At 45.3% G+C, this 14046-nt stretch overlaps 1 protein-coding gene across 1 annotated transcript in view; it reads left to right on the top strand.

Annotated features, from left to right (window-relative positions):
- The window catches only part of LOC137649793 (proteasome assembly chaperone 1-like), a 164374-nt gene that overhangs the window by 65416 nt on the left and 84912 nt on the right, over positions 1 to 14046 (top strand). Inside the window, exon 2 of the mRNA XM_068382736.1 lies at positions 5885 to 5982. Coding sequence (XP_068238837.1) covers positions 5885 to 5982 — 98 coding nt within the window. The remainder of the gene's footprint in view (positions 1 to 5884; positions 5983 to 14046) is intronic.

Here is a 14046-nt window from a genome sequence, read left to right as displayed (position 1 = left end):
GTTCCCGTCATCCCGTTAGACTCCCTTATGGGAGCGGCAGTTTTTATGACCTTAGGCGATCTAGCCTAGCTAAAGGTCCACCACCTCCACCTCTTGTCACCCAGAAGGCCACGAGGTATGAGGATTACCTTGAGGCTAAGGTTCCTAAGACCACAGATCCGAACTGGGAGAGGTCAGAATTGACTCAGGTCACGACCGTGAGGACGGGTAGGAAACGAATAACTGCTTCTCCCCAAAGGGCGGGCCTCTCATGCCATTGCCTGGAGTCCTCTCTTGTTGAGCAGAGTAAGACTCCTCCTACAATCAAGGGCCAGGAAGAACTTCAGCTCAAGCCAAAGATGTCTCTCTCTGGGTAGGTTCCGAGGGTTCAAAACCAACAGAAACAACCAGAGGAGACGAGTCCTCCCTCTTAGATGATTTTGAGATTTGTCCAAGGGAGAGGAAAGATGTGAAGACTTTACCCAAGCACTGGCGTTCTATGGATGAACGTCAGACTCAAGGGATACAGTCATCTTTCTTTACCGCTGCGGCAAGACCTGAGCATAGCAGACTTCCCCCAAGGGCCCATTTGACTTCTAAACGAAACCTAGTTGACGACCCTCACCTTCCCGGGCTACTATGGATGTTAGCTTGGGAGAGGAAGAACCTTTTTACACACCGGTTTAGAACATTCCGATGGAGCACTTCCAGTATCAGCCAGCCCAAAGGTTACCTCCTTTGAAGGAAAAAAATGCCAATTTGATCTTTTTAAAAGTTTTGGCATGCATCAGGAAGGTCAATAGCCTGGAAGAACTTGATGACATCCCAACTAAGGGTAAGGATACGGTTCTGGATCTGTTTTCAAGCTCATCAGAACCAAAGTAGCTCTACCATGGGCGAGGTGGGTTAAGGCAGCGAAGAAGAGGGCATATGCCCAAGTGGCAGGTTCATCTCGCATTCCTCGTGCTATAAACTCCTCCAGGTTACTTCCTCCACCATATGTAAGGCAGAGAAAGTACTATGAGGTAGTGGGAGAGGACCCTTCCCGTCATCCACTTGATCCGGCGATTGTAGCATTAACACAGTCTTCCTTGGAAAGATTGTCTACAGGGCCAGTCCAGTTCTCTGCGACGGATGCGGCCAATATGGAACGGGTTGCAAAGTGGGCCTTGCAGTTCGCTTCCGCTTCATGTTTGGACTATTGGTTGGTCACGGTCGGTTATCTCGTTAAGAAAGAGGACTTCTCCACTCCTAAGAAGAGAGAGACTTTGTTTGTTTTTCTACTCTTGGGTGAGAGGACCCTCGAAATCCAGCGGAGAAGGTGATTAACCAATGGGTTAACTTGGTCTTGAGGCAACGAGATGCTGTCGTCTCAAGATTTCAGAAACAGGTGCGTAAGAGAGAGGCAATGAAGCTGCATAACACCCCACTGGAATCATCCCTGTTTAACGGGTATAACATTGAGGGTGTAGCAGACTGATGGAGAAGGGTCAGCTATGACACTCCTCCAGCAAGTTGTCTCCTCTCGCTCATAATAGCCGGCACCTCCAAAACAGAGGCAACCTTCCCCAACATCTCAAGGCAGCCAAAGGAAGAACGCTCCCAAGAAGTGGGCGACAAAATGGCAAGATTCGAGGGCTCCCTTTCATCCCAGAGGAAGCAAGGGGAAAGGCAACAAGAAATCCCAGCGAGGATATTCACGCTAGGGAAGGCAATCCCCCGACCAATCCACCAGTAGGAGGATGCCTGATGAGCAGATGGCAGAGTTGGATGGAGTACGAAGCCGACCCCTGGTCAACTTCCGTATTAAGAAAAGGCTACATCATTCCTTTCACTGACTCTCCCACTCCATTGACTCTAAATCCATCAACGATGAGGTGCTATGTGAAGGGATCAACAAAGGACCAGGCCCTACGGGCCAAAGTCAGGCCCATGCGAGAGAAGGATGCTCTGCAGGAGGTCCCAGGAGGGTCCCCATGCTTTTACAGTCGCTTATTTCTGGTAGAAAAGGCGTTTGGAGGCTGGAGACCCATTATAGACGTCTCGGCCCTGAACGAGTTTGTCTTACAGACTCCTTTCAAAATGGAGGTGGCACAAACGGTCAGACAGGCTGTCATACCGAATGACTTAATGATTTCGTTGGACCTAAAGACGTGTACTTCCAGATCCCAATCCATCCGTCATCAAGGAAGTATCTGCGCTTTATGATAGAAGAACAGATATGCCGGTTCAAGGTGCTGTGTTTTGACGTGTCCACAGCTCCTCAGGTGTTCGCAAGAGTCTTTACTCTAGTATCTACCTGGGCTCACAAGAACGACATTCGTCTCCTTCATTATCTAGACAATTGGCTGATTCTGGCAAGCTCGAGTGAGAACATTCTCCTCCACCGAGAGAAACTTCTTTCATTTTGTCAGAATCTAGGGATCCTGATAAATCGCAAGAAGTCTCCATTGCATTCGGTCCGAGATATGGTATATCTAGGAATGAGGATCAAGACCACACTAGGCAAAATCTTCCCATCCAAGGACAGAGCGAAGACACTGAAAGAGGTTGCCCATGACTTCCTCAAGTAAGACGAGTTGCTAGCACATTGATGGCAAAAGTTGTTAGGACACCTAAATTCCCCAGAGAAGTTGGTTCCACACAGCTGTCTCCGCATTTGGTCACTTTAGTGGCAGCTGAAGACCTGATCTCAAAGCTAGTGCAGGTGGGTTCCGATCAGAAGAGAGACCTGAGCTGGCGAGTGTTAGACACCAACCTACTCAAAGGAGTAGACCTTCTTTCTCCTCCCCCTGATTTGATGCTCTTCATGGTATGCATCAAAAGAAGGGTGGGGCTCATCTGTTACACCTGACAGCATCCGGGCTCTGGTTTGAATCCGAAAGGCGGTGCCACACCAACCTCCTAGAAATGAAATCCGCTTTTCTATCTCTCAAACATTTCTATTGACTCCTTCCAGGACACCACGTAGTGCTGATGATCGACAACACTATAGTGGTAGCTCACATAAACAAGCAAGGAGGTACTTTTTCACAGCTCTTTTGCCAGTTAGCTGTTGAAATCCTCAAATGGATGGAAGAGAACTCTGTAACCTTAACAGGCCACTTCATCCCTGGCAATAAAAATGTGCTGGGGGGCAATCTAAGCAGAAGGACTCAGATAGTTGGATCCGATTGTTCTTTAAATCAACAGATAGACAACAAAGTCTATATTGTGGGCTTCGCCAACGATAGACCTGTTCGCGACAGCTCTTGCACCCCACCACTCTCTCGAATAGCTGACCAATAGGGTCTCTCTAGAGAGAGACTACAGCCATTAGGTTGCGTTCTCGTCGACAGAGATCATCAATCAAGAGAAAGTCGCAAAGTATGCCATGCAGGCTACTTTGTGGCTAGATCTTTGGTTGGGGTCCTTGGGAATCCTGGTACGGACCGAGGATTTCTCCAAGGAAAGTATCAGGAAGGCTATGGAAACCTTCCTCTTCTCGGGTATCTGTACCATCGAGTTCCAAGTCCACCAAGTTTCGAGCTTGTGGGCTAATACCATCCTTAAGTATCGGGACTCAGTATCCAAGAGATTTCATTAGCAGTTCCCTAACACCAAGATTGCTAGGCTCAAGAACTCCTCTCTAGAAGGGTCCTCATTGTTTGAGCCAAGGGATGTGGTGCAGGCTGCAGAGAAGTGGAGGAAGTCCCACCAGGACTCTCTCCTCCACAAGGCCTTAAAATCCCAGCCCTACAGACCATCAGTTCCTCAGCAGACAAAACCCTCCCAAAACCTCAACGAATAAGATGATAGCAAAGAAAACAGTGTCTAAAAAGCTCTTTCCTACCAAGGACAAAAGAGGCACAAAGTCCTCCGAGGCAGGAAAGTATCCTAGAGGGAGTGGCTGCAAACACTAGGAAAGGCACTCCCCTGCTTGTCCACCAGTGGGGTAATGCCTACAAAGTTCCTGGAACAGGTTAAAGTGACTCAGGGCCCTGGATAGTCTCCTTGATTTGTTCAGGGTATCGCGTCCCGTTCATGTCATCTCTCCCTCCCCTGATCAAGGATCCAGTATTGATAGACTCCTTTGTGAGGGGATCAGCATAGGGGCTAGCCCTTCGGGCAGAAGTCCAGACTATGTTGGAGAAGGGCGCTCTCCAAGAGGTCTTTGATGACTCCTCATGCCTCTTCAGTCAACTCTTTCTTGTGAAAAAAATGTCTTGAGGGGGGAGACCAGTCATTGACCTCTCGGGTCTGAACAAGTTTGTCAAACAAATCTTTTCACCTTGGAGACGACAGACAAGCGCTAAGACCACAGGACTTATTGTGCACACAGGACCTAAAGGACGCATATTTCCAGATCCCAATCTGAGTATGTAGATCATGTCATGGAGGGACTTTTCTTGGAGGCTCCGTCAGGAGTTGCACAAGGTCTGGGAACCATTCTGCGTGATGCCATAGCGTAGCTATGAGGGTGATTGAGATGTTGATTGATGTTCTGGCATTGTTGAGTACCCTCCTCATCAGACAGAACGAGGAAAGGCGTAAACGTCGATGATGTCCCACCGTTTTTGGAATGCGTCTTGCCAGAGAGCCTTGGGGTCTGGGACTGGGGAGCAGTATAACAGGAGCCTGAAGTTCAGGGACGTTGTGAAGAGATCCACCATCAGAGAACCCCTCAAAGTCAGGACTTTGTTGGCTACTAGACGATCCAAAGACCATTCGGTACTCACTATCTGAGATGCTCTGCTCAGGATGTCTGCGAGCACATTCTTTTTGCCTGGAATGAAGCATGCCAATAGTGGTATCGAATAAATCTCGGCCCGTCTCAGTATCTCTACTGCCAGATGGGATAGGGACTGTGAAAAGTACATCTTTGCTTGTTGATATAAGCCACTACCATGGTGTTGTTGCTCATCACCACCAATGAGTGGCCTGCCAGGAACTGATGGAACAGTTGAAGGGCCAGAAAAATGTCCATCTCTAAAAGATTTATGTGGAGGTATTTTTCTGACTGTCCAAAGGCCTGAGGTCGTGTGGTGCAGCATGTGGGGCTCCCACGCTTCTTTTGAAGTAGCCTTTGAGAACAGCATTATGTCTGGGGGGAGGATGGGAAGATCTACGCCCCTCCGGAGATTCTCATCTGCCACACACCACTCGAGGTCCGTCCTTTCCGCTGGTCCCATGGGGATCAGTGTCTGGGGAATCGAAGGCTTGATTCCACCTGGACTTGAGCCTCCACTGGAGGGATTAAATCCTGAGGTGGCCGTTGGGAACTAGACGAGCCATGGATGAAAGATGTCCAAGGAGACATAGCCACTTCTAGGCTGGGATTTCTTCTCATCTGAGAAAGGGTCTTGCCACCTTTCTCAGCCTCATTATCCTGTCGTCTGATGGGAAGGCTTTGTGGAGGTTGGTGTCTATGACCATACCTAGGTATACCAGTCTTTGAGTAGGAAGCTGGGAGGACTTCTCAAGGCTTACCATGATCCCCAGATCTTAGCAAAGCATCAGAAGTTTGTCTCGGTGTTGAAGAAGGGTTGCCACCGAGTCTGCCAGGATCAGCCAGTCGTCCAGATAACGGAGGAGACAAATGCTGATCCTTTGTGCCCAAGATGACACTAGGGTGTACACTTTGGTGAACTTCACACCACTAGTAAATACATAGTAAACTTTGAATTACATTTAATATTTTCCTTTAGAATATAACAAGTAATGCATTTAAAATGGTTTGTCTAGTATGATACAGCAATTTGTAGCTCAATTGATATATTGAGTATTGAAATCTTAAAAATTTGCAAATGTTATCAGAGTTTAGATGGTATTGTATTAATAAGTAAGATTATTTGATTTGTAACTGGCTTTCCATTTACAGAAAGAATTTAGTCACTAATGTATTTTTAATTATTTTTTTGTACAGGCAAAATTTATTCCTAAACCTAAAGGATGCTGAAGGGGCAAAGTCCAGGCTTTCAAAATGTGAGGCCCTCATTATATCATATGGAACGTTGGCTTTAGGTAAGAATCTTCATTGCAGTACTACCTGTATGCAAATGAATTATAAAGTAGAGTATATATCTGTATGCCTTGCATGATGTGCCAGTGACATTTTACAAGTACAGGTATTGAAACAGTGGTCAGGTGTTGAGGTGTAGCAATAATTAGAACTAGTGGGTTGAGATCCAAGTTTAGTCATTCAAAATATTGGGAGAGTGGCCAAGTATATTGAGATGGAGCAGTAATCAGAACTATAGTCCATTTCTTTTAGCGATGCAGATTTGCACCGACTCGCAGCGGTGCCCTTTTAGCTCGGAAAAGTTTCCTGATCGCTGATTGGTTGGACGAGATAATTCTAACCAATCAGCGATCAGGAAACTTTTCCGAGCTAAAAGGGCACCCCTGCTAGTCGGTGCAAATCTGCATCGCTAAAAGAAATGGACTATAGTGGGTTGAGATCCAAGTTTAGTCATTAAAAAACCTCAATATTTTTCTCAGTTGTAATGATTTGAATGCCAGGGAAGATAAGATATGAGATAAATTTGGCTTTGTTGTTATTGTATTTTGTACAACTGTCATACCAATTAAGAGGGGAGAGATTTATAACTTATGTGCAGAAATTTATTCAAGGATAGAAAAAGAACCTTAAAAAAGCTGAAGAATAAGTCTGGGAATTTGTTTTATAAAGTTAGAGATCAGTAATGGCCATGAACTCATTACTCTCTAATATAGGTTAAAAAGCAGATATACTTGTCATTCATATTGATTTCTGAAATATGTTCACAGGATTTTATTTCCTTGCATTTTTATTCTGCTGGCTTAAATTGTAAAAGCAAGAGAAAGGACACTTTGAATCAACTTTCACATTCCCTTCTTTTACATTGAATGGTACCCTCATACTAAAATAGATACCTTTGTTCTGTAACCGGAATTCAAACCAACACTATTCATAGGGGTATTAATTTCAGAAAGCTGAAAAGACGAGCTATTAGAATTTAGTGAGGGTTAACTACCCGTTCCTCTAGTTAGAGGGGGCGGTTCGGTGGGGTAGCTAGCTACCCCTCTCACTCACACACCTGTTACTGTGCTTCACTTTGCTTTTGGCTCGGATGATGAACACTTGCTGCCGCACCTCATCCTCTCCATCATTTTGGACTGCCATTAATCTGTTTTTGTCTTTTTCTTTCAATATGTGTGTGCTGAGTTCTGCTTACTGACCATGCATACCTGCGGTACCTTCATGTCCGTTGTGGAAACTGATCCTCACTGCCTTTATTCTGTCTGCAGAGGTCAATGCTGTGACGAATCTAACAAATGTAATGGATGCCGGGAGTGGTCTGCCTCCCAGTGGGAAAGGTATGGATGTTGGCAGAAGTCCAAGCGGGATTGTTGTAGTACAAAGGTTTCTTCGAAACAGAATAAACCCAAGGCTGCTGCATCTGTTTCCCAACCTTCCTCTGAAGCATCTATTGGAACAGCTTCCTATGGGGAGCCGTTGAGTAGTAGCGTAGGTTGTTTAGCCCCGGTCAACCTCGGTCCTTGAGAGACGGTGCTGTCTCTCCTAGTGAGGTGACTCCGGCTCTCCTCCCAAGGAGGGTGTGTCTCTCTCTCCTTTATTACAGGTTTGGTCATCTTTGGGGTTGCCCAGCCCTCCCTCTAAGTAGGCTCTGTTGCAGTTTCTTCACCGGGGTGCTGAGCTGCAACGATTGTCAGCATCGGAGGTCGACCCCTTGACCTTGATCGATGTGGTGGTATTGGAGGTTTTGTCTGCTGCCCTGCCAGCGGACTCTGTTGCTGCTTCTTCCACTGCCTCCGCCGAGGACTGGGCTTCTCCCCCTGACGAACATCCTTCATTGGGGGGTGCGGGAGCAAAGTACAAGGCACGTCTCTCTTGCGTGTGTTCCCCTTTCTCGTTTGCGTGAAGGGCCACTCATAGAGACTCCCTTTCAGAGGCCTGCTGCTGATCAGCTTCCTGATCCTCAGTTCGCTGTGGAACATCATCATCGTGATAGGAGACCTGGTCACGCTCGTCCACCGCTTCACCTTTGAGATGCCCCTTCACCTTCAGTAAAAAGATGACTCTTCAGTTCATCATCCCCGCAGCCTTCCTCTTCTTAGGTACCTGCCATCACGTCTTTTCTGGTTCCCAACCCTCTCCTGCCACATTGGACTCGTCTTCTCACCTACAAACTTCGGTTCGTGACTCCCCTGTAAGGGACCGTTTGCGTTGCCCTCTTAAGGATGTGCTTCTTTCTAAAGGGCACATTCCTACTGAGCATCATACAGCTGTTCCATACACGCATCGTTCACTTGCTCGTCATGCTCCTGTGCAGCGTTCTCCGTCTCGTCAGGCTCCTGCGCTGCGTTCACCTGCTCGTCAGGCCCAGGTTCATTGTCTGGCTGCTCGTCAACCGACATATCGTGAAGTACCTACAGCTTGTGAGTCGCCTGCTCATCTGACAGCTTGTGAATCGCCTGCTCATCCGACAGCTCGTGAATTGCATGCTCAACCCACAGCTCGTGAATTGCCTGCTCACTAGCGTTCGCCCACGCGGCAAGCTGCTGCTAAGTGTTCGCCTTCTCGTCAGGCCTCTACCCGTAGACCTGCAGCTCGTGAATCGTCTGCTCACCGTTTGCCGACCCGCCGTACCGAAGAGCAAATTTTGCCGTCTTTTGTTCAGAGCTTTTTTCCGGCTTCACGTAACCCCTGATCGCCATCGCGTCTATCGTATTGTTCCTCGACAGGTTGGCAATCGCCTTCTTGTTGATCATCGACCTACCATCTGTCCTCTTGTCAGACAGTGGCGGTTGACCCGGCAATTCCGTCTCAGCGCTCATCAATGCGTTAATGCTATCCTGTTCATACGCGACCATCAACGGCACACCAGCATTCGGCAGGCGGCAGCAATCGACATGCTCTCCATCACGCCAGCTCCCGGTGATTCATCAGCATTCGCCAACGCATCAGCGGTCATCAACCACCCAGCATACGATGTCTAAGGTGAGTACTGTATTTACCCTCAATCAAGTGAGGATCGCAAACCAAGATCGACCACGCAGCAGCAGAATACCCACAAGGGTAAGATCACTTTCAGGTCCTCTGCATCTAGAACCCTGGTTCCTTCTTCAAGGAAGAGTAAGGTTTCCTCTGATCGTTCTCCGTCGTCTCATTCCCCTCCCCACAAACGAATAACAGTCCGACTGCCGGGGAAGGAGGAAGAGGGCAAGTCACAGGGTTTCAAGATTCCAAAACTGCTAAGGAACCAAAGGCGACGACTTCGAAGTCTTCCTCGTCTGGGATTAAGACTCCTTATATAGACCCTTCGACCTCGTTTCCTTCAGGGGAGCTTTTGGATCCATCAGCAAGCAGCTGTAGTTCAACGCTTTGGTCAGGACCGTAACTCAGGCTTTCAGGCCTAATATCCCATCTTCTCGCCCTGCGGAGACCCCCTTGGTTTCCCTGGGGAATTCCACCGTTTCATCAGATTCAAGGCAACGGTCTATGACTGCTTCCCCCAGGAAGAGCAAGAGAGGAGTACCTGACAATCTGCCATCTTAGAGGATCAAGCTGACTCCGATCAGAGCTTCTAGGTCAGAGGTTGCTCCAGCTAGACCATCTTCCCTTCTACCTACCGCTGCCTCACCTGCCCACCTGGAAAGCTCTCGCGGGGGGAAGAGTCATTTTCGGACTTTTCCCAATTGTCCCCAACAGTAGAAGCTCTTGGAGAGGGCTCCGTTCCAGCTGTGGAACCCATGCAGATTCCTAGTCCTCTCCCTGTTAAGGTCCAGAGGGTCATTCCAGCTTCCCAGAATAGCTAACAGGTCATGACATATATTGCTAGTACTGTACAGTGGTAATGAGTTTGCCAAGCATACTCATGGCAGCAGATTTATCCCACCCTGGGACAGTGATTTTTTAATTGTTTTTACCTGCATTTAGCTTTATTGAAAGCTTTATACATAGAGGCTTCTTATATAAGTGATTATTCATAAATTTCAATTTTATCCATCTCTTAAGCAAGTACTGTAGTCTTAAAGATCGGTCGGCAATAGTTTTTAATATATACACTTCCTGACGGCATTGAAAACTACAATGGTTTGAGTTTTTTATATTTTCTCCTAGAAAGTTCACGACTACGATCATCTGGGCTCTATTTGTTTGGTTCTTCATGAGCAAATGTTGGTCCAATGCGTCTAGCTTTTGAAAGTTTCGGCAAACAATTTTTAGAATGTTAACACTTCAGTTTGTTTTCCCCAATCTATTTATTGACTGCTCACTGCTCAAGTAACTCCTTTTCTGTAGTTTGTTCTCCCATTAGCAATATATTAGATGTACTACTAGGGGTTTGCACGTTCTTTTATGATAGCGGCATGACATAAGTAAATGATTGGAGTTTCTCGAGGGGTTTGTTTGTGGGCGATGGGTCGCATATCTTTTAACCCTTTTACCCCCGGGCTATTTGGAAATTTCCAACCCTTAACCCCCTAGGGGTTATTTTTATCCCATCACATTTTGCAGTATACTTTTTTTAAATTGCTCTAACAGGCTTAATTTTTGTCATAGAGAGGTCAGGTTGGTCTCATTCTCGTGGAAAATGCCTGAATTTTCTCAAAAAATTATCAAAAATATGAAAAAAATAATTTTTATAGCATTTTTTTGCAAGGACGTACCGGTACGTCCATGGGGGTAACGGGATGGCTTTTGTGAAACGTACCAGGTCGTCCTTTGGGGGTAAAAGGGTTAACTGTACTCTTGATTGGTTATACAGTAGATCCTCTCGCCTGTGTGCGCAGGCAAGTAACATTTCTAACCTTTCTTCTTCTGGGTAACACAGCCCAGAGTAAAGAAATGGGTAAAAGGTAAATGAATCCTACACATTTTAAACCTGAGCAGGTACCGTATATACTCGTGTAATGTTCGAGTTTTGAAGGCCTATTTTTCAGTTAAAAAAGTAAGGGTCGAACATTACACGAGATATATATTTGAAAAAGTAAAAATTTCTGGCCTACCGGTAGGTAAACGTAAGCTAGGCCTACGCGAAAATTACCCTAGGCTATGCTACCTACCAGTAGGTAATCGTAGGGTATGCTTACACTATATAAGGTTACCTACTGGTAGGTAAACATAGGCTAGGCCTATATATACAGTACTAACCATGTTCATTTAACACCAGACATATTATTAGCATGGATTTTATTTCCTAAACCATCATAAATAGTTTTTTTCTGCTAGGAGTAATGACTTTACCATAACACAGCAGGTATGAAGCTAGCAAACTGTCGGGTTGCGTATGTTATAACGTGATAGGGTTAATGATAAAATAAGGCTCATTTTATTTTACTTTGTATTGTATATTAATTGATAGTAATAATAAACCGCAAAAATTTTTCTTAATTGAATCCACATTTTTTTTTCTCCAAGTTCGAACGCTAGTTTCGGTAACTCCAAACATTTTTACGGCTTGAACGTTATTTGTTTCAGCGGACAGCGGCTGCAATAACTTGAAGCTTGAATTTTGCAGTAAATTTTTTATATTTCTTGGTAGACATCTTGATGGGTTATGAGTAAATTCTTATTCATATATATTGTGAGGAAAAAAAATGATTAGCATAACGGGTAATTATAATCACCGTAATTACCTGCAATTACCGGTAATGGTAATTTGTTACTCAAAACGATGAACTAATTTTGTTTGCTACTTGAAGTGTTTGCTTGTTTTTGAAAGCTATTAGGCGGTGATGATAATCGGCTGTTTGCAACTAAAGTGTTCGCTAGAAAATGTACGCTGAATACTCAATTGTTATTGTAAACAGATGTTAGTATTTAGGTGTTCCGATTTGTTTTATACATTTGTTTGTTGCACTTAGGCATAACCCTTACTTTGTTGGTAATTATGGTATGCTGGAGATAAAAGACCTGTAGCCTACTGCCAAAATCAAGACTCGAACATTACATGAGGTATATGATGAATTCATGATTTTGAAGGCAAAATAGGGGAGTCGAACATTACACGAAGTCGAACATTACACGAGTATATACGGTATTCAGATTTCAAGTGGACTATTTGTGAACAGTGCACCCGACTCATACGAGGCAAGGCCTTTGCTCAATTCTATAGAGCTTTGCCAGGGTGAAGTGATATGAATATTAAGTGGCTTGTGATATCAGTATATTCAATATATCAGTCAAAACAAAATACAAGGCATTCTTGCCTGCATTAGGGAGATTTTAAGTGAGGGCTTCAAGTCCGATCAAATACCTGGGGTAGGAGCAGTTATAACAACGGGTACTATGGAAAAAGTGTCTTAAGGACTTTTGTGTGCAATCTTTAAGATAGTGGTTCGAAAAAGGGGTTTACCTCTTCCATACCAGATTTTAGAACCTGAGCTACTGAGTGGTTTTTGCAAAACGCTAAGATTGCATCAAGCCCACATATATGACGTATCCAAAGGGGCACCCTTGGAGACGCATCCCCTGAGGATTTATAGGCTTTTCATGATAGTTTCTCTCAACCAGAAAGAAATGGTGTTTCTGGAAACTTTCTTGTTAAAGTGCAAATGCTCACAAACATATTGGGGATTCTAGGCCTAAGATACTGTGCCCTCTTTAGATATTTATGTACTGCTCTTACAGGACATAGTAACATGTCATCTGGGTTATCAGTTCCCTCTTTGAGAGACAAAATCGTGAAAGAATCAAATCTGATATCATTATCAACTGGATTTTGGGTTTTGGCCACAAATTCAGGAATAAAAGATAAAGACAGTTCTCTCTACTCTCTGGGATGTAACATAAGATGAGATATATCATGTAGTTCACTCATTCTTTTGGCTGAAACTAGGGCAAGGAGGGAGACTGTCCTTAAGGTAAGGTCTTTGTCTAAGGCTTTATGCATAGGTTCCTATGAGGCTTTTTTCAAGGCCTGCAGGCAAGACCTTAGTCATATCCCAGGAGGGGTGTTTCAGTTCTCGAGGAGGCTAAACTGGTCAAAACTTCTAAACAAGGCTGAGAGGTCCATTCTTTTCCGTTTGAATACTTGGCTCAAGGCCGAGTGGTAGCCTTTAACCACGGTAACTGCGATCAGGGAAATAGTGGCTTTGATTGGAGCAATATTCCCCTACGACACCAATCACAGAAGATTTACCACTTTGCCAGGTAAACTGCTGCGGAATACTTTCGAAGGTATCTGGAAAGCTGCTTTGCAGTTGATTTTGAAAAGCATTTCTTTCGGAGGAGATGCTGGATAGTTTCCAGATGTGAAGAGATACGCAATGCACTGCATCGTGGAATTTTCTTAAAGTGAGGTAGATGTAGCAGGTTTGGCCATTCTGGAAGTTCTCTTGGTATTTGCTGTGAGAAGGTCCAGCAAGTCTGAGTATCACTCCGTTGGAGGCCACCTTGGGGCCACTAGCATTACTTGACTCCCTTGTGGATGTTCTGATTCTGTTCAGCGTCGGACAAATTAGACAGAATGGTGGGAAGGCATTGAAGTCTTGACCGTTCCACGGCTGTTGAAATGCATCTTCCGTAGCTGAAGGTTGGTCTGGGACTAGAGAGCATTACACTGGAAGTTTGTGATTCAGGTTACTGGCAAACATGTCCAGAGACAAGGAACCCTACAAAGTCACAAGTCTCTTCACCACTAGAGGAAGCAAAGATCATTCTGAACTAGTGTCATCCCTCGAAGGCTCAGATGGTTGGCAATGACATTTCTTTTCCCGGGGATAAACCTTGTCAAGAGAGAGATCACCTAGGACTGTGTCCACTTAAGAATCTGTACTGCTAGGTTGCATAGCACGAGAGAGGCTAAGCCTCCTTGTTTGGAGATGTAGGTTATTACTGGGGAGTTGTTGCTCATCAATGCCACAGAGTAACCTTTCAGAGTCTTTGTGCAGAGGAATAACGTGAGTTGAGCCGCTTTCATTTCCAGGAAGTTTATGAGAAAGTTCTTGTCCTCTTCTGACCTCAGGCCTGAGATCTGTTTCTTTCCCAAATGAGCGCCCCATCTCTGGCGAGATGCATCTGTGAACAGCATGAGCTATGGGGAAGGAGCCTGACTGGGTGTTCTTGGTAATAGGTTCTCC

The sequence above is a fragment of the Palaemon carinicauda genome, chromosome 11, assembly GCF_036898095.1.
Source record: "Palaemon carinicauda isolate YSFRI2023 chromosome 11, ASM3689809v2, whole genome shotgun sequence".
Classification (NCBI taxonomy): domain Eukaryota; kingdom Metazoa; phylum Arthropoda; class Malacostraca; order Decapoda; family Palaemonidae; genus Palaemon; species Palaemon carinicauda.
This window is presented reverse-complemented; position numbering and strand designations above follow the sequence as displayed.